This window comes from Phodopus roborovskii, unplaced genomic scaffold (genome assembly GCF_943737965.1).
Source record: "Phodopus roborovskii unplaced genomic scaffold, PHOROB, whole genome shotgun sequence".
Classification (NCBI taxonomy): Eukaryota; Metazoa; Chordata; class Mammalia; order Rodentia; family Cricetidae; genus Phodopus; species Phodopus roborovskii.
Window position 1 is genome coordinate 73,726,809 of NW_026126418.1, and position 21,201 is coordinate 73,748,009.

A 21,201-nucleotide genomic window follows, 5' to 3' on the forward strand; every position below is an offset into this window, starting at 1 on the left:
TGAGCAGGAAGAGCAGCCTCACATACGCTCTGTGAGCTGCAGGGCCATGCTGGCCCAAGGTCTGCCACATAAACACTTTACTCAGAAAGAGAGCCTGGTCTAAGGCCAGACTTACCTCCCCCATTGTTGGGTCATCAGCTTTGTAAGCGTCCAGCTTGTCCTGGATCAGCTGAGCCAGCAAGGCATTGTCCTTGTACTCCCTAACCAAAAGAGAAAGACAGCGGGTGAGCCACCTGTGCATTAAAATAGCATGTGCCAAGTGCCTCAGGCAGGATGCCGGGCAGTGTGGGATAGACAATAGAGGTGGGAGCATTGTCTATATTAGGGTTTTCACCGTAAGAATATACCCACATATGTGAGGCATGGCAGTACAGGCGTACAATCCCAGCACTTGGGAGGCTCAGGAAGGACAGCCACCACAGGGTTAAGGCCAGCCTGAGCTATATAGTAAGACCCTGTCTCAAGAATAAACGAACAAACCCACATGTTCCATATGTAGTTTAAAAAGAACAATCAAACGCTCAGCTTAGTGCCTGGCCTGTAAAGATTTTTCTTGTTCCTTCTTCTTGCCTCTTAGATGATATGGCTGCAATCTACACCTTCACCAACCTCTGTGCTGCTGCAGCTGTGTTCCCAGCTCAAGCTCCTTGGTCAGAGAATACCAGCAATGAGGAGGAGAGCCAGGAGCTGGAGCAGCTGCAGGGGGCTCAGGGCCATGCACTGGCAGCCACAGGCCTGTCATATCTGCTGGGCCTGAGATGCATGGAGCCCTTGCTCCTTAGACCATCCTGTCTGTCCACAGTGTCATCAGTCAAGCTCAGGCCTTCTGGTCTGCACTGGGGACCTGGCTTCACTGCCTCCTTCCTTGCCCAGTCTCCTATTCAGTTCATCATCTCCCAAAGCTCTGATTTGCTCTCTTGTCCCAACCCCTCAGGAGGTCTCATGAAATTAAACCTGCCCTATATGGCTACTGTGCCAGACTACACTTGCCCTTTGCTTTTCTGAAGCCTTTGCTTACACCAACAGCAAGAGCCTAGTGTCTGTCCCTCCCTCCCCCTCTCTCTCTATATTTTTTGAATCAAGATCTTATGTAGCCCAGACTGGCCTCAAACTTGCTGTGTAGCTGAGGGTGATCTTGAACTTCTCATCTTTCTGCTGCAGCCATCCAAGTGCTAAAATTACAGATGTGCCCCACCACACCTGACTTTGCATTTCACTTTCAAAACCTCTGCAAAGATGATGTTGGTTTGAAAACATTTCAAAGAGTTGAAAACTAGGAAATCTGATTGCAGTGACATGGGGGTTTATATTTTGATTATTCAGTATTATATATATATATGTATATATATATATACATTCTTTTCTGAATATATTAAAAGATAGAATAATCAAAAGAATATTTTTATTTATCATTTTGTGATATGTTGTGGGAGCATGTAAGCATAGCACACATATGAGTCTGAAGACAACTTTGTTACACTGGTTCTCTCCTTCCATCTTTTCATGGGTTACAGGGATTGAGCTCAGGTATTTGTGGGACACAAAATACCCCAACCAGAGCAGTCCAGCATGCTGCCTTACCCCCGATACCGCACAGCTGGGTACTCCTTTAGGGTGGCACACAGGGTTGCAATCTGCTCTGCCAGGCGCTCCAGGATAGGATTCTTCATCTGAGCCTTGTGAGGGCTGTAGAAGCTTTGAAAAGAATCAGCAGAGTCCAGGGAATACACCTAGGAGTGAAAAACCCAGGCAGGGGCTGTAAGTCCTAGCGGTGAACTGCTGGAGCATCCTTCACCCTAGCAGCCTGCTACACGCTTTTGTTTGTCTCAGTGCCTGGCACTTTCACTGTCGGTGACCAAAACATCCCTGCTCCCAGGGAGTCTGACACATACAGGGAAAGACAGACATTAAACACAAATTGTATGTGTCGAGTTCTTGATGAATAGCCGAGAAAAGAATAAAGCAGGCAAAGAGTGCCCTGGAGAGCTAGAAGCGAAAGGGGCCTGCCTCAGGGAGGAGGCTCTCTGAGAAGGTTTCAAGGAGCTGAGTGTTTACTGCCAGCAGAAGACTTCCGTGAGGAGGGAAAGGTGATGCCCAGGACCTCAGGGTGTGTGCACCTCAGGGCGCCTGATGACAATGTCAGGGGAGGTCAGTGCAAGGGGTCATAGGCCAGTTTGAGTTTGCCTTTAATAAACAAAGGCTGAGCTGGAGATTGTGCCACAACTGTGGGCAAATAAGGGAGCTTTTTATAGGTTTAATAATATCCTGTCTTCAGCAACCTGCTCTAACTGCTCCCCTCCTCCTCCTCCCACCCCTTTTGGTGAAGGGTTGTGGAAGTAAGAATTCACTTTAAGGGGGGATGGGAGGATGGGAGGGAGAGGGAACTGGGATCAATATGAAAATAATAAAACACTTATTAAAAATTTTAAAAAAAGAATTCACTTTAAGATGGAGTATACCAGCTAATCAGGACTCTCTCAAGTGGTCAGTATGATTATCATTATTATTACTGCTATTGATCCTGGACCTTACTCTGTAGTTCAGGCTGACCTGGAACTTACTGCTTAGTTCAGGCTGCTCTTGATTTGAGGTATTTCTCCTATCTTAGAATCCTAGTGCAAGGATTATAGGAATGAGACTGTGTTTACCTTAAAAAGTGATTATTTCTTTATTTATTTTGAGGAAGGTTTCTCTATGCAGCCCTGTCTGTCCTGGAACTCACTCTGTAGACCAGGCTGGCCTCAAACTCATAGAGATTTATCTGCTCAACTCTGCCTCCTGAAAAAGTGATTTTTTTGAGGGGGGAGTGATTTTTAAAACTTGGGACTGGAGAAATGGTTCAGCAGTTAAGAGTACTGACTGCTCTTCCAGAGGACCTGGGTTCAATTCCCATCATCCACATGGCAGCTCACACTATCTGTAACTCCAGTTCCAGGGGACCCGACACCCATGGCAAAACACCAATGCACATATAAAATATTTGTTAAAAAAACCTTACTATTTCTCATGTTTTCTGAAATATAATATGCTGTATATGCTAAAGCTGGATTCTGTTTAATTCAGTGATGATGGTGTTCGAATGGGACAGGAGTAAATACACACAGCTTTTCACACACAGCTCTCTAGCAGGAGTCAGGCTCAGGACAAGCAAAGGCAAAGAGCCAGCTTAGATTCTTCATGTGTCCTCTCTCTCCTCTCCTCACCTCTCCTCTCTCTCACTCTCTCTCTCTCTCTCTCTCTCTCTCTCCCCCCCCTCGCAAGACAGTCTCATGTAGCCCTGGCTTACCTCAAACTTGTTATATAATTGGGGAGAACCCTGAACTCCGGATCTGCCTCCATCCACCTCCCAAGTGCTGGGAACACAGACCTGTGCCACCAGGCTCAGTTCATAAAACTCTGACTCAAGGCTTCATGCACTCTACCGAAACATTGCACTACCTGAGCTGCCCTCCTAGCCCCCACATCTCTCTTACGACAGGCCACTCTCCAGTTTTAGCAGCTGACCCAGAAAGACCCAGTAGACATCTTTCTTCACTATAGAACAAATGCAAATCCCGGGGCTGCTGACTCTTTTGCCAGGAGAAAACATTTGGACAAGTCCTCCAATAAAACAAATTTATGTATGTTCTCACAGTCAGCTTTACCTTTGTGGACCTAAAAGCATTGTTGTTTTTCCTTCGGGTGAGGGTGAGTGAAATGCTAACAGCTGATGACGGAGGTGACCATCTGTTCTCTCAGCACACGACAAGCTGGCGTTAATGCCAATAAAAACAGACTCCGCTGCGGCAGATGGGAGCTCTGCTCTCTGCCCCTCCTCCTCTCCCCTCCCCCCCTTTCCCTCTTTTAGGAATGGCTACTTTGGGTTATTCAAGGAGCCAGTGAAGAGGAGTGAGCAGTGATCAATGGTGACACATACAAGGGGCACAGTGAGCAATAGAGTCACCCGCACAGAACATCACTTGGCGATTCAGAATATGACCCTGCCCTTCCAACTTGATGAAGTAATGAGAAACAGACTGCACCTGGGACTCATAGGGCAGAAATGCAATGTTGATTTCAGTCAGCGTCTTGATGACTTTGGCTGCTCGGGATTTTACCAGCTCGTTAAACAGGGCATCTGGACACGCTGCAAGAACGACAAAAGACAGTGGGGTTTCCGTCCATCTGCTGGCTCAGTCAACAGCTGAGATGCCACTGCATCCTTCATCTCACTGAGACTTAAAAGGCCCCTAGGAATTTCATCCCAATCTCAAGATGAACCTTGAGGTGTAGAAGAAATGGGAAACTACCTGCAGGCCCTCAACACAGCAAACAGCAGCAGACTGAGTTACAAGAGCTAACATAAACTGTTTGCTGATGCCGAGGGAAGGCGAACAGAAGTCATTAAGAAAGAATGGGGAAGAAAGCTCCACATATCTGATGTCTTTATGAAGAAGAGAAGACACAAGGGGAACCCAGAGCAACAGCACACGAGGTCCCTGGTCAGGAGGCCCCTGGTGGGCCATGATGCCCTCCAGACCAGAAAGAGCTGAGGTGCAGGGGCATCTTGCTGGCTGACAGCCCCCAGTGTTGTCTCCCTGTTTCTTCTGTCATCTCAAGGGTATATTCCTTGCTACTCCCTGGCTGTCTTCTCAGGGTTGGCCTATGGGGTTACCCTGAGGGAGAGGATCTGAAGTCTGCCACTTCATCCTCTGTAGCTACTCGGCTCCCAACAGCTTATCCATATTCAAACCTGCGCAAAATCAGAAAACTAACTCTGGGGCATTGGAACTGTCATGATCTGAAGACCTGATGGAAATAGCCCATAAGCTATAGGGACATCCGAATGGCTTCTTAGCAGGAAGCCCTTGGTTCCCAGAGGACCATGGTGGGTTCATCAGAAAAAGCGATTATTTGGTAGGGGTGTGTGTGTGTGTGTGTGTGTGTGTGTGTGTGTGTGTGTGTGTGTGTGAACACTCATGCATGTGTATCTTAAACCGCTCATCTTCCCAAGGGAGCACAGCACACTTCTGATGCTGCCTTGACTTGGTCCCAGGCTCAGTGCAGCCTAGGTGAGCAGGAGCTGCTCACAAGGTACTTACAGTCTGTGAAGAACACATGTGCAGCCCGGTATTTAGCAGTTGGTGGGTCCTTAAAGTCACTGATGAGAGAGTGGACAGACTGTGAACAGGAACAAAAGGGCATTCGACTCAGTTTCAGAATCCAGAGCAAGTGCTATATGATGATCCAGTCTGGTTCAAGCTCCTTGCACGACAGCAAGAATTTTTTTTTTTTTTTCTTTTGAGACACGGTTTCTTTGTGGCTTTGGAGGCTGTCCTGGAACTAGCTCTTATAGACAAGACTGGTCTTGAATTCACAGAGATCTGCCTGAATCTGCCTCCGAGTGTTGGGATTAAAGGTGTGTGCCACCACCGCCCGGCTTACAGCAAGGGTTTCTGATGTGTGACTACAGTGCTGTTTGACACCCCGGGATGCGTGGCAGTGCCACTGGAACCTGGACTCCTGACCTTCAGAACCTTCCAGAAGGTTCATATTGATGACACTCTGGCAGTTTAGCTACAGAAACTTACCCACAAGCCAGTCTTCCAAAGTGAAAACAAAATGTGAAAACCAGTGGATTTTTTATTTTAATATAAAGAGCCCGAGTCTTAGGATTTCTATTGTTGAGCTAAAACACTATGACCAAAAGCAACTTGGGAAGGAAAGGGTTTATTTCAGCTCACAGTTCCATATCACTGTCTACTGCTGAGGGAAGGAAGTCAGGGCAGGCACCTGGAGGCAGCAGCCGAGGCCGGGGCCCTGAAGGAGTGCTGCTGGCTGCCCATTCTCTTGTTCAGCCTGCTTTTGAAAATACATATTACCCAGGACCACTCGGGCTTAGGAGCAGCACCACCCACTCTGGGCTGGGCCTTCTCATATCAGTCATTAATCAAGGAAATGCCTTATAGAATTTTCTCAAGTGAAGTTCCTTTGCTCAGGCAATTCTACCTTGTGACAAGATGACAAAAACAAAAACAAAAACAAAAAACCCAACCCCCAACCAAACCGGGCAACAACATTCAGCCAAAAGGTGGGAGGTGGTCCTTGTGTGGATTCCATCTGAACCAAGGTGGACAAACTTAAGTGCTAGCTGGAAACTGAAGAAATAAGCCCTGAAAACACGAAACACCAAAGCTCAGCGCTAGAAGCACCTGGAGACATGAGGGGATCCAGGATGCTGGAGGCAGGGGTTCAGGTGCCAGCAGCTCTGGCTTTCCCCTGTGCTCAGTTCCCTCCTCCTCACTGCACAAGGCCCCACCCTGCCCACCTCTGATCCAATGCTTTAACAGAGCAGTGTGTTAAATGTGTGCTTAACCTAGAAATGTCAGGCGGCCTGTGCCACACAGCCTAAGTCCAGTGTCTTAGCCTGAGCTGGGAACACTGGGGGATTTACCTTCTCAGATGGGGTGATGAGGTACACGGCCTCTAGGCTGGGGAGCGGCTCTCTGCGCTTGTTGATATCCTCCACAACTAGATAGATAAAGACAGACAAAGCCCACAGTGATCAAGAAAACCAGAAGCAATCTGGCCAGCCTCTCAGACTAGCACAGACAACTGTGACAGAGCCCTTTCCACTTCCTTAAGCACCGTGTACCCAGAGATGTCAGAAACCTTGAAACCCCACCACAGAAGACCCTCCTCACTCAGCTTATGTTCTATGACAAGTTCTGAGAGGACAGGTTGCATTCTGTCAAGGACAGACTCGTGGCCCTTCTCCATTAAACAATCCCCTAGAATTCCTTTCGAATACCATGATGAATTTATCTGTCAACAACCATTTTGAGCAGGAGCTACAGCTCAGTGGTATAGAGCACTTGCCAGGCATGACCCGGCACTGTGCACCAAGCCACCAAACCCAACGCTTACTGTACGCTCCTAATCAGGCACTGCAAATACATCTCCCACGTGACCGAACTTCTCCCAACGCCCCTAGGTGAAGCACAGCCAGGGGCTTTGGCTTGTTCATTTTCTTATAGACATGGGGCAGGTAATGAAGACCAGGCTGACCTTGAATGCAGAGATTCTCCTGCCTCTACCTCCTAAGTGCCACACTAGGCTGGCCCACATGACTACACAGCCAACACTTTGCTGACTGAGCCATCTCTTCAGCTATTTTCCTTCTGTTGCTTGTGCTTATCAGATTCAGTAATGCAACGGTCAGCAGTAAGAGGCTGCCTGCTTCCACTGCTGTAAAAGCTATGCTGTAGTATATAACTGCCGTACAATTTATTCAGCCATTCTATCTTAGCACAGGCTGCACCCAAACCTCACTACATAGCCCAGGTTATTCTTGAATTTATGGCAATCCTTTAGATGCCTGAGTGCTGAGATTACAGGCATGTGCCATCATATCCAACTACCCAGTCTCTTCTTGTTTTTCCTTGCTGCTTTATCCTTGTCTGTTGACTGGGCTAGTGTGCCTGTATGAGTGAGTGCACATGAAGGATAACCTATGGAAGTTGGTTCTCTCCATGTGGGTACCAGGAATCAAACACATTTCTCTACCGCTTCCCTGACCTTACTGACCATCATCTGGGGCACCCAAGTGTCTCATGTCCCTCATCAGTATGGAAGTGAATACTTCACACCTATGTATCTACTATTTGGGTCTCTTCCTTCATTCAATATTTGTTGTTGTTTTTTTCCTATTGAGTAGAGTGCCATTTTGCCTTTTAAAATATTTATTTTTAAATTATGTATATAGGTGTGTGTGTAAGTATGGATTTATGCACATGAGTGCAGTACCCATGAAGGTCAGCAGAGGCTACCAGATTCCCCAGTGAGTCACCTAACTCCGCATTCTGTGAGGGCTCTGTCAGGAACAGGAAGCTTCAGGCATCACAGGGGCTTACAATCTTACCACACGGGTTGCTGGAAGCATCTAAATTCACAGGACAGTAATGAATAGGGAGGGTACAGCATGCTGCAAGGGAGGCAAGCGGAGAGTGCTGTGCTCACTTGTGATTCCCTCGGTCATGATGTCTGTCATCTTGCAGCAGGAGGACAGCATCCTCATGCTTAACTGGTCCACCACCAGCACCTGGAAGGAAGGAAACAGCTCAGGGCTGCACACGCAGCTCCTGCCCTCATTCTCTTCCTACATGAGGCTTCAAAAGGAATATGTGGAGAGCAGACATGTATGAGAAGCTGGGCACTGGCGGTGCACACCTTTAACCCCAGCACTCAGGAGGCAGACACAGGAGGATCTCTGAGTTCGAGGCCAGCCTTGTTTACAAAGCAAGTTCCAGGACAGCCAGGACTACACAGAGAAGCCCTGCCTCAAAAAACCAAAAAACTAAAAAAAGCAAGCAAGCTTCTGCTGCCAAACAGCAGTCCCTTAGCCTCATCTGATGAGAAAATTTCTGTGTCTGCTGGCCTTGCCTGATGGGAAGGGTGAGAAAAAGGCATGCCTGTGAGCTCCTACCAGATGGCTTCCCTTCTAGAACTGTGGGAACCAAAACAGACCCCAAAGGGCCAGAACTGGGATTCACAACCCTTTGTCAATGAGCCCCACTGAGCTTGAGTACATGTGGGCTCTTGATGCCAGGGAAACTTGAGGGTCCAAACTGACAGTGTAGACCCTTTACCCGCATGTGAGGAAGTTCCAGAAGAGTCCCTCCAGCTCCTGGCCAGTGTGATACCTACCTCAGAGCCTGCTTGCTGGTTCCACGTCCAGGAAGAGCCTTTGACCCAAGATCATACAGGACGCATGCTGGGCCCTAGGGAAATCTCTCACTCCTGTCAACTCCCCAGACTCTAACTCTGCCCTCTGTGTGTAGGTGGGGAGTGTGTTTGCATGTATTGTCAGGTGCTCCCTTCAGTAGCTCTCCATTTTTTTTTTTTACTGAGGCAAATAGTGCTCTAGTGAGCCCAGGACTGGAATCCAGGACTCACCCATTCTGCTGACTGACCCAGCTAGCCAGCAGGTCCAATCTCTACCTCCCAACTGCTGGGGTCACAACGGTGTCACTGTGCTGCCCAGCTTGCATGTATGGTATGGTACGCTCTGGTCCTTGACCTTGCACAGCCTGTGCATCATCCACTGAGTGTCTCCCCAGACCCTTTCCACACATTCCTATTTTTCTCACTTAATGAGCTCGCCTTTAGGGTGTCACAAACTGCTCTTTACTTACCTTCCACTCCCCCTTCTTCTTAACTTTCTTGATTACATCATGCATGATCTCTAAAAAAGAGGAGGGGGAGAAAGAGCCAGGGGAGAGGGAGGGAGGGATTTAGAGAGAGGGAAGGAGGGAAGGAGAGAGGGAGGGAGGAAAGGAAGGAGAGAGGAAGGCAGACAGGGAGGGAGAGAAGGAGGGAGGGAGGAAGGGAGGGAAGGAGAGAGGGAACGTTAATGAAATTTCAAGGACTTCCGCGCATGCCCATTAGACTAGGGCATCTTCCATAGGCCTTGCTCTTTCAGCCTGTGGACTGAAAGTTCAGTCTGTGGACAGAGGCAGTTAGTTCTTTTCCTGTCTCTGTAACTCACTACTCACAGACATTTTAATCTCAGGTCTTCTTTCTGCTTTTCAAAACAAAAGACCCAGAGGTTATCTACATAGATAAACATCTTCTAGCATTAAGAACAAAACTGAGCACACATCCATAATTCCAGCTGAGGTGGGTGGAGTCTGAATTTGAAGCCATCCTGGGACACACAGGTAGCAGAATGTCAATATAGGGAGATGTTCAAAAAACAAACAAAAGTAAACTTAAAAAAATTAAGATTCACTTAAAATAACAATAAATCAGTATACGTTAATATGAGTACTATTTTAGTGAATGAATGATAACTATTTCCCTCAGTAAAAAAAATCTTAGGGAGGCCGGGCGTTGGTGGCACACGCCTTTAATCCCAGCACTCTGGAGACAGAGACAGGTGAATCTTTGTGAGTTCGGGGCCAGCCTGGTCTACACAGCGAGTTCCAGGACAGCCTCCAAAGCAATACAGAGAAACTCTGTCTCAAAAAAACAAACAAACAAACAAAACAAAACCCCCAAACAAACAAAACTATGTTAGGGAGAATGCTGGGGTTTTACATCCTTGTGGCTCTCATTAATGTCTGGCTTCACAGAGGACAGCTGTCTGCCCCTTCTGCTTCCAAAGCCAATCTGTCTGGAATCAGGTGACATCTGGAAAGGGCTCAGAAGAACATAAAAAGGAGGGCAATGACCTCACAGCCTTCCTATGGAGACAGCTATGACCTGAGTCCTCCCAAGGCTATTAGACTTGAGAAGCACTGCTCTAAGTAAATAAGACTCTGACCAGGTCCCTGGCCCCAGAGGCCCCTCCACACTCTCCGGTCGGCAGGGCTTGAGGCCTTCCACACTGTGAGCTCATCTGTGCTGTTCTTATCCCTGCTGTCATGTCTAGTCGACCAAGCCAGACAGGAATGGCCACAGAAGCCGTACAGGAAATAGGATGTTTGCTACTCTAAAAGCCCAGGCCATACACCATGACAAGAAGGCTCCCGGCACACATCAGGAAGTATTTCACGCATTCAGGTCCTTGCCTATCCTTCTATGACACAGAGGTAGACTCTGCCTCCAATCATCTTCTGTAATCCAACCTGTTATAAAGTGTCCTCAGGTTTTCAGGGAACTTTTCTTCTGATGATTAAAAAATAGAAATAGTCCATTGTGGTGGGTGGGACACCCCTGGAACCTTATCAGTTGGGTGGCAGAAACAGGAAAATACTGAAGGTGAAGCCAAGCCAAGCTAGGCTATCAGTTCAAGTCCTGCCTGCCTCAAAAAAAAAAAAAAATCTAAGGAATAGCCAAATGGTAGTGGCACACACCTTTGATCCCAGCACTTGGGAGGCAGAAGCAGGTGGATCTCTGTGAGTTTGAGGCCAGCCTGATCTATAAAGAGAGTTCCAGGACAGATTACAAAGCTACAGAGAATCTTTGTCTCAGAGGGTAGAAAGAAAGAAGGAATGAAGGAAAGAATGAAGGAAAGGAAGAAAGAAAAGAAAGACAGAAAGGAAGAAAGAAAGGAAGGAAGGAAGGAAGGAAGGAAGAAAGAAAGAAAGAAAGAAAGAAAGAAAGAAAGAAAGAAAGAAAGGGCCTGCACAGATAGTTGGGCAGTGAGGTGCACTTGCTGCTCCCAACACTCACAAAGGGCAGCTCACAACCTCCAGTAACTCTGGCTCCAGAAGATCCAATGCCTTCTTCTGGCCACTTCAGGCACCTGCATGCACATGGCACATACACACACATACATGCATGCACGCAAAATAGAAATAAAATACCAAAACTTAAAAAAAAAAAAAAACTACAGAGAGAGAAATAGGAGGTAAGACTGAATAAAATCCAGAACTTCAGAGCCGTGAGCTTGGCTTTCAGTGAGACAAGAATGGAGTCAGACTAGAGAGATAGCAGTCAACAGATAACCTTGGAAGGGTTGCTAAAAGGGAGCAGAAAACAAATTAACAGGGCAGAGATGAGAAAGCAAAGGAGAGTTTGGTTGTTTTTTATATCAGAGCATTTGGTGTTGGCAAAAATAAAAGAAAATCCAAGAGAAAAGATGGGTTATAGGAAGACTGCCTCCCTCCTGGGGAGGAGGAAGATGGAGCTGAGTCATGAGCACCTCACCTGACAGAGTGAAGAGTATGGGAGGAGGGACAGTGAATGGTGTTAGTGGAAGAGCTGAAAAAGAAGAAACCATGCATCTTCCCAGACACCAGGGAAGCGAATTCCTAAATTTTAGCATTTCTGGACAGTTCTAAAAGCTAATTGAAGTTTGTGACCACAATTTTAAGTTAAACCAGGAAGCCTGGGTAGATTTTTATTTCATGAGACTCACTATGTGGTGCAGGTTGACCTTAAGGTTGCGATGCCACCACCTCAGCCTCCTGAGTGCTGAGGTTATAGCCCCCTACTGTATCTGGCTTTCCCTCCATCTTTACAGGGTCCTGGGGTGGAATTCAGGTCGGGCCACTCAGCCACTTCTCCAGCCCCACAGCAGCCCACACCCAATCTATTTATTTATTTATTTGAAGGGTTCAAGACAGGGTTTTCTCTGTAGCTTTGGAGCCTGTCCTAGAACTCCCTCTGTAGACCAGATTGGCCTAGAATTCACAGAGATCCACCTGCCTCTGCCTCGAGTGCCGGGATTAAAGGCATGTGCCACCACTGATAGCTTCCCCCAATTTATTTGTTTATTCTAGTAAATGAAATGGAATCACAAAGCCACATCTAGGGCACTAGAATTTTATCTATTTCATTGAAGGCTGGCATGTCAATGGTCCAAATGCAAAATACAACTGGTTTTTGTCATTGGTTTGTGATCTTGAAGTTATTTATTCCTTCTGTGCCTTAGCTCTTTGCTAAGAACCTGGGAATGACTGAGCTCTTGTAAGACTCTTGAGCTTTTTAATTTTTTAATTAATTTATTTATTTTGGTTTTTTGAGACAGGGTTTCTCTGTGCAGTCCTGACTGTCCTGGAACTCACTCTGTAGACCAGACTGGCCTTAAACTCAGAGATCTGCCTGCCTCTGCCTCCCAAGTGCTAGAATTAAAGCTGTATGCTACCACTACCTGGCTAAATTGTTTTTTGAGATTATAATATAATCACATCATTTCCCTCATTCCAAAGCCTGCCAAATATTCCTCATGGCTCTAGCTGAATTCATGGCCTCTCTTTAATATTGTTACATACAACTGTTTTTATTGTTGTTGTTGCTGTTTTTGTTTGGTTTTGATTTTTGGTTTCTTGAGACAGTGTTTCTCTGTAGCTTTTAGAGCCTGTCCTGGAACTAACTCGCTCTGTAGACCAGGCTGGATTCTAATTCACAAAGATCCACCTGCCTTTGCCTCACAAGTGCTGGGATTAAAGGTGTGTGCCACCACTACCCAGCACAACTGTTTTTTAAAAACAGTATGTGCATAGGCAAATTGGAAAAATGTTGAGCAAATGTTACTTTTATAAAATAAAACAATTAGCTTTTACTCCTGATGTGTTCCAGTGTTGCTCCATGCTTCTACTAGTAAATGAGTACAGCAACAAAACAAACAGAAAACAGTTCTCTGGACCCAGTGTATGGAGGCCTTCCTGCATTGTTCGACAGTCGTCTGTTGGGAGAACTTGGGGCACGTGAAAGCGCAGAGTCCTCGGCATTAGTTAAAGTCAGCTGAATTCTTCTCCCAAATGCAGAACAACCTCAGCTCACTGCATGACTCTCCCACCACAGGGTCCCATCTCACTACTCCAGCAAAAGGGCGTGTTTCACGGTGGCTGCGTGGGTGCTGTGACGCAGTAGGGGACGTGCTCTACCATTGAGCAACACAGTCCAGCCCCCTCTGCTTTATCTGAACTTAACAAATGACTCAGGCTGAATATATCTTTTGCTACCAAAAAATAATTTAAATACAGTGAAAAACATCGCTCTAGCAACATTTTGATCTGGGAAGGTGGAGATACAATAAGAAAAAAACCAAACCAAGCACAGATGTCCAAATGCATAAGCAACTGAAATGACTGTAGCTCACTTCCTCCCCACACTCTCAGAGCATATATTTGTCCTGGGTATTATTAACAGCCAATCCCAGCCCTGCCCTACATTCTTTAATCCAATACCAAAAAGGAAACATGGATTAGAGCCCATTTTAGTCCAGAGAATCAAGTGGCCCCAGGTTATTTTCTAGAATATAATCCTATCTCATTGCCTCTACTTTGCAGATATCCTCTATACAGAGAGAGACCAAGAGCCATCTAGAGCCAGTCAAATACTCAACCAAAATGTCGTTTCTACGATCCACCTCAGACACACAAGCAGGAAGACCTGAGTTTGAACCTCAGCACCTACATACAAAGCTGGGCATAGTGGCAAGCATTTGTAACCCAGGCAGGAGGATCCCTGGGGCTTGCTGGCCGGCCAGCCTTGCTTAGGTGAGCCCCAAGTCCTGGTCAGAGCCATCTCAGGAAGATAGTCAGCTCCAGAAAGACAGCATCCGACCCTGTCCTCTGATGTTCACATGCACCCACCCACACCTTCACACACACACACACACACACACACACACACACACACACACACACACACACACTTTAATGAACTGAAGTGTGGTTAGGGGCTGGCCATGAAAGCAGGTGAAAGTTGCAAAGATCAAGAATAGAAGAGTGATGGGACAGAGATAGAACTAACCAATGGAAGCCATGGAGCTCTGGGAGGATGACACAGGCTCTGGGTGTCTCGAGACCCTGTCTGCCCCAGCCTTTATGGTGGCAGGACTTGATGAGGACTCTTACAGGTCACCTTCAAATGTGACAGTTCCCTTCCTGTCCTGCATTCTCATTCCCATCCCATCTCTGACATCTAGTATGATATGACCATTTGGCAAAATGCCCACACAGAACCTTCTGGCATAGTCAGTTATGGTGGGCCTCATAGCTGAAGGAGGTGGCTCGGTCCAGGGATTGTCCACTCCCACACAGCCCCAGTGTTCAGGAGACCCAGTTCAAAGCCTGCAGCTTGAACACAGGCCACGGAGGCCTTCCCAGAGGGTCTGGTGGGGAGATGCCTTCACTCTTGAAGAGTAATACAGGTGAACAGTGGCTGTCCTACAGTCCAAGTCTGCAAACCAGACGGATGATGGAAACTCTTCCCTTAGTCTTGCGGTGGTGTACAAATGTAGAGACACAAGCAAAGCTCAGGTAAGAACAGTCACTACCTTAGAATTTCTCTGTGCACTCACTTGTTGGGTTGTTGCTTTGCCCTGGAGACAAACCCAGGATCTTATGTATAATAAACCCATGCTCTACACTAACACATATACTATTTTTTTTCTATTTTTTTTTTTTTTTTTTTTTTTTTTTTTTGAGACAGGGTCTCACTTTGTAGCCCTGGTTGTCCTGGAACTCACTCTGTAGACCAGGCTGGTCTTGGACTCACAGAGATCTGCCTGCCTCTGCCTCCCAAGTGCTGGGATTAATGATATGCACCACACCCAGCAATTATTTTTCAAAATTAGATCACAAAATTCTTTTCAAATCTCCCACTTAAAAACAAGACAAAAACCAGCCTGATCTACAGAGTGAGCTCCAGGATATCCAGAGAAACCCTGCCTCAATAATAATAATAATAATAATAATAATAATAAACCTCAACTGGCAAGGTGGTACACGCCTCTAATCCCAGCAGAGGCAGGTGGATCTCTGTGAGCTTCCAGTCCTTTTTTAAAAAAATGAGATAAATAAAGAAAGATCTGTATGTTCTGATAGGCTTTGAACAGTTTGGGGTGTGCTTCTGCCCACCTTTGCTGTGTCCAGACTGGATCAGGGAGTACATCTATATGGTCAGAAAGTTACACACTCATGTTGGGAAAGCTCTTATGTAATCTTGTTTTGAAAAAACAGAATTGAGGAAGTTACACACTCATGTTGGGAAAGTTCTTATGTAATCTCCTTGTTTGAAAAAACAAATTGAGGATTACACTGAACCTATCACTTGTCACCTTAACCAGCTCCTGCTTACCATCCATACAATACCAGGACTGAGGACAAATGGCACTGGTAGGTAGCATCTTGAGCTGTGATTTGGAGTGGAGACACTTTTTTTTTTTTTTAAAGAAAAGATGTGTCAAGTAGGTTGTCTAAAAATAAAGTGTATTAAACTCACTCAAGAAGAAAGAAAACAGAAATAGATAAAAAAAAAAAAATGTGGTTTTCCTTAACATGGGACGTCACAAAATCTTCAGATGATGTCTCCCCTACTTACCCTTATAAAACAGCATGTGTAAGATTGTAATCTATTATTTGTATCTCAACTGTACTTTGCAGGTGTAAGAGAGACCAAAATAGAGACACAAATCAGTCTCAGCAAGAACACGATGCCCTCTCTATAACTCTGGAGTGGCCACTGACTCACATATTTAAGTTTGGTTGGGGCAGTAGGGAATGGGAGGGAAGAATGGGGCCCAGGGTTTGAAAGCTGGGTCAATGATGGCTCGATTACAATGGTGAGTACACCCAGATGCTGCGTAAGAATTGGATGCCCAAGGTTATGACATCCGTGACACGGGCTGCCTGCCAGGAGCTGAGAGAGCATGAGAGAGAAAACGCCTGCTATCAGAGAAGGGTGCTAGGCCAAGTTACAGAAACGATTTCACTTTCTCTTTCCAAAGACATCCTCCCTGTAGTTTCCCGTTTTATGAGGTTTCAGCCAAAAAGTCAAGAAGATAGCTTCTCTCAGGCTGGTCAGTTCTGAAGATGTCCCTGGGGCCCTTACGGGCCACAGTCAGTCCCTTAGCATAGACATGGCCCTGGCTTCAATAATCAGCACCAAAAATAACAACAGACACCATAATAAGTAAAATAAAGACAGTTACCTTGTTCTTCCTAAGGTTGCCTAAACACAGTGTTCCTTAGATAGAAGGACTGCAGTTTTATAAAAATACACACAGGTGGGAAGACCAGTGAAAAAGAGAAATTAAAACTATTCCCATTTTTTTAAAGCCTTAGTTATTTTGATACTTTGAACTAAAAAACAGAACCCAAGAAGCCTGGATGGGTGGGCACACCTGTAATCCCACTTACTCAGCAGCTGAGCAAGAGGACTGCAAGGTCCAGGCCTATCAGGAAGCATACACCAAGTCTCAATATTTAAAGGTAGGCAAGGCAGCTCAGTGGCCCACGGTTCAATCCCTAGAACACACAGACACACAGGGGGTCAGAGCTGGAGAGACAGACAGACAGAGACAGACAGGGGGTGGAGGGGTGAGGGTGGGGTAAAAGAATAGTGACCGAGGAGGCAGTTTATACTTGCTAGGCATTGCTCCTCTCCTGCACCACCAAGCAGGGGCGCCCATATACTAATGCCCCATCTGCCAACCACTGAGGTCCATTGAGCAGACTCCCTGATAGGCAGGAAGTCTGTGAATCATCAGGACCTGAGATGTGGCCAGCAGACACAGCAGCAGAAATGGCATCTAATGGTTCCCAGTTACATTTCTTGTGTAGTTTCCCAGAGACCAGCATTAGGGGGAAAGTACGCTCTGAATAGAGGACAATAGAATACTTCTTTGGATCTCAGAAATCCAGAGCAGACTAGGTAGTTCAGTGGTTTGAGACAAACAGGGAATGAATTTACTCCCAAGGAATACTCTGACCCCTGAGATTTTTTTTGAGGATCTTGGCCAGGGGCACTATTAAACACCTACAATCTGGCTCATAATATGAATGGTACCAAGGCTGAGACACCCTGCCCTGGCCCATTTGATAAAGGACTGACAGTCCCTCTGGAACCTTCAATACAGACTTCTCTAAGTATCACACTGAAAGAAAGAGATTAAGCCTCGGGGAAGCTTCTAGAGGCAAGAAATAGTCTCCCACCACAAACAGGCACACAGAAAGGTCCCGTTTCAGGAGGGCTACTTCCTTTTCCCAAACCCTTACAATAAGATACCAGGGGAAAAGGGGCTGGAACCATGGCTCAGTGATTAAGAGCATTTGTTGCTCTTGCAGAGGACCCAGGATGGTTCACAGCTGTCTGTAACTCCAGTTCCAGGGCATCTGAAACCCCTCCTGACATTTGCAGGCACCGGGCACACCCGTGGTATACAGAACACCCATACACCTAAAATAAACAAATCTAAAAGTATCTTGTAAGATTAAAAAAAAGAAGAAGAAGATACCAGGAAAAAGAAACATCCTATTTGGGTTCAGGCTCAGGATCAAGCACAGGAAAAAGGTGGGGCTCAAGAGAAAGGACCGGATGCTAGCTTCACTGAGCATGCAGACCAAATGATTCTCTGCCAGTCTCCCATCTTACAGCTCCCTCTGCGTCTCCCTTAGCCTAGCAACGGTACTGCCTACTGTTGTCTGTCCCCTTGCCTGGTCAGCCCACCTCATTCGTCCCTTGGTGTTATCGTTCCTTTGGGCTCTATGCTCATGACCTTCCCAGATGAGAACAGTTGAAACTGCTTTTCCTGTACATGTCGTCTTCCAGAACAAACTGTCCACATGAGCTTTGCTGTGCTCCTTCCTTCTCTGGGCTTGGTGGGAGGTGGGAACAATCTTTGGCTACATAATGAGTTCTGGGCAACCTTGGCCTTATGAAACCCTGTCTCCAAAGACCAGGAGAGGAAAACCAAACAAGTTGTTATTGTTTTGGTATTTTGAAGATCTCACTATGTAGTTCTGGCTGGCCTAGAACTCCCAGAGATCTGCCTGCCCCTGCCCCCCCCCACACAACTACTAGGGTTCAAGGTGTGTGCCACATGCTCCCTGCAAACATTTTGTCAAAGTTCCTATGCTGATATTTTATTGTTCTTTTTCACTCAAAATGAATGGAGGCAGTTCTCTCTGGCTCTTCATGAACGTACATATGTCCCCAAGTACCTAAGATGCCTGGGACATTCTACTGGAGTATGCAGGGAAGGTTGGGTGCTGAGCTGTGGGAAGGTGGCTACCTGGTAAAGCCTCCACACTGTGTAGCTACACTCAGGCTCTATGACCAAGACCACTTTGTTGAAGATATACATTGGAGGCTGGGAAGCTGGCTTATCATGAGATTCCAGGATTTGGGCTATCTCAAATACTTGGGATTTTAAAAAGTTAATTGGTTGATTGTTTGATTTTTGAGGCAGAGTCTCACTATATAACCCTGGCTATCCTGGAACACCCTATATAGACCAGGTTGACCTCAAACTCACAGAGCTCCATCTGCCTCTGCCACCCAAGTACCAGGATTAAACACATGTGCCACCATACTGGGCCCAAATATTTGTTTTTAACCTGTAGTCAAGTTCTTGTTTGCTGCCCACATAATCAGCTCTAAAATGCTGAGATTTATGATTGCTTATCAGAGAGATCTTGTGGCCATTCCTCTCTCCTTCAAAGTGTGCAGTCCTCCTAAGCAATGCCTCATTTACACCGAATCTGTGGTCCCATTTACACAGCACACATGCCAGCTGACTTTGCACCCATGGAAGCTAACTCCATCCAAGAGAGTCTGCACTCAGCACTGAGGACAGTAAAGACTGGCCAACTGAACACAGAACCTCAGAGACATTAGGAGCCGACAGCACTCGGGGATAGGATACTGAGGGGATAGGAGGCACGTGGGCAGACTGTGTGAGAAACATCACACGCTAGGCACCTTTCTCCATTGTCCATGACTGGTAATCATGGACCTTCCGACACAGCTGAACAGGAAGACAAGAGAGAGAAGGAGGAAGACGAGGAGGAAGAAGAATAAATAAATAAATGTGGGGAAACCTAGAAAACACAGTAAAAGCCAGACAGATAATAATAGATAATTGGAAGGAAAGGAAGTCTAGGAGGTAGAACACCCAGATAGCAGCAGTTCTACAGAGAGACACTAAAGAAGCTACTGAAGACATTTTGCCAACAGGTAACCCACCCTAAGTGTGTCTAAACAGCCGCACTGTAGTGGTGCACGCCTTTAATCACAGGATGGGGGAGGCAGAGGCAGGTGGATCTCTGAGTTCGAGGCCAGTCTGGTCTACAGAGAGCGTTCCAGGACAGCCGAGCCTACATAGAGAAACCCTGTCTCAAAAACCACAAAAAAAAAAAAAAAAAAAAAAAAAAAAAAGTCCAAAGGAAAGTTAACTGGGAAACTTACGGAGGCATGACTGCTTCATCTTAAAACCCCAGCCTTTACGCCCAAACTAGATGAGTCTGTCAGCAGCATCGTTTTTAAGCATTTACTTATTTACTTACTGTGTGCATGTGTATGTTGCATTCATGCCACAGCACACACAAACTCTGGTCTGGCAGCCAGCACTCATACAGAGGGTTTGGCATCCCCCATGTGACGTGCACCCAAATCAGAGCTGACCCTTTGCTTAGCTCTCAGTCTTCATTTTCCTCCCAAGAAGAAGAGGGTGTGTCTCTGGGTGCCATGCCCTCCCAGGTACACTAGAGACTAAAAGTCACCTCAGAAGACATTGCCAGGGCTTGGTCACTCCTCACTTCTGAAAACCACCAATGCCTGTAAGTTCTCTTTAGGCTGCCAGGCGGAAGCGGCTCCATTCCTCCTGCCATTACAGGAAGACCATGGGGCTGTGCGACCGGATTAGAACCAGCTAGAAATCCCACAGAGCGCTATCTAAACTCAGTGTAAGCTGCCTTTCTGCCCTACTGCGGCAGTCCCCCTCCTGCTCATGCTTGTCCTTGTGAGTCTGTGCTGGCATGAAACCCGAGGATAGTGCTCACAAAGAAGGACAAGGCCTGATAAGGCCATCCACAAAATAGACAGAGCAAAAAGTCCTGACTCGGGGTGAGAGCCGCCTGGGGATTTCTCTGATGCCTCCCGGGACCTGGATCCCACAGTCTGAGGCCATGTTCACGCAGCACAAACCCTATCCTTACACTGTGAAACATCCACACTTCCTCCTCCAAGCAACCATGAATGACAAAGTCAGCACAGACAGCTACGGACTCAGGTGTCCATCTACAAAGCCTCCTCGCTGGAAAGTGGAGGCTTGCCCCTGAGCGGAAGAGATGCAGCTGTTCAAGGTCACCGAGAATTAAGCACAAGGCCCAGTGGATGAGTCAAAAAAAACTGAGACAGACCTGGCTCCCTGCCGACTCTCAAGCCTTCTGGCTGCTCTGGCTGGGCCTATCTGTCCGTGTCAGTGTCGCTCCCTTTCCTCTACTACCCCATCCTGACATCTGTCTGACTGTCCCCAGCAGCGTAGGCCATCTAACGGCCCCCAGCCTGTACCTCCATCATGACTTCCCCCTGGCCTTTGATAACCCTGCCCGCTGCCTCTCAGCGCACTCTTGGAGATGGTACATAGGTGCCTAGGGGAGCTAACGTTCTCCCAAATCTGACCTTGGGACTTGCTGTGAAACCCCAAACCAGGACTGGTTTCCAGCATTCTCTTCTCATCCTTCCCTTTCAATGACCGCCGCATAACCCTTCAACACCTGTAAAACCTCTCCCAGCCCACCTCCCTCTCCCTACCCAATGTTCTACCTCAGATCTAGCTTTGCAGCCTCTCAAATATTACCACACCCTGGACACCACCACAGCCCCTAACTTACTGCCTCCCATCTAATCCCTAAACAGAAACACTGAGCTCTCTAAACTATTCTAACCCTGTCTTCCCCAACTTAAAAATCTGCATGGGTCTCCAGGGATTCTAAAAAGTCAACGAAAGGGCCAGGGAGATGGTTACATGGGCCACGCATGACA

At 46.8% G+C, this 21,201-nt stretch overlaps 1 protein-coding gene across 2 annotated transcripts in view; it reads right to left on the minus strand.

Annotated features, from left to right (window-relative positions):
- Positions 1-21,201, minus strand: part of Stxbp1 (syntaxin binding protein 1) — a 58,499-nt gene that overhangs the window by 26,079 nt on the left and 11,219 nt on the right. For both annotated transcript variants that reach the window (XM_051185229.1, XM_051185230.1), the window contains exons 2-8: positions 9,174-9,223; positions 7,999-8,080; positions 6,434-6,510; positions 5,082-5,160; positions 4,023-4,126; positions 1,582-1,730; positions 116-200 (exon numbers count right to left, since the gene is read on the minus strand). In XM_051185229.1, the coding sequence (XP_051041186.1) occupies positions 116-200; positions 1,582-1,730; positions 4,023-4,126; positions 5,082-5,160; positions 6,434-6,510; positions 7,999-8,080; positions 9,174-9,223 (626 nt within the window). The remainder of the gene's footprint in view (positions 1-115; positions 201-1,581; positions 1,731-4,022; positions 4,127-5,081; positions 5,161-6,433; positions 6,511-7,998; positions 8,081-9,173; positions 9,224-21,201) is intronic.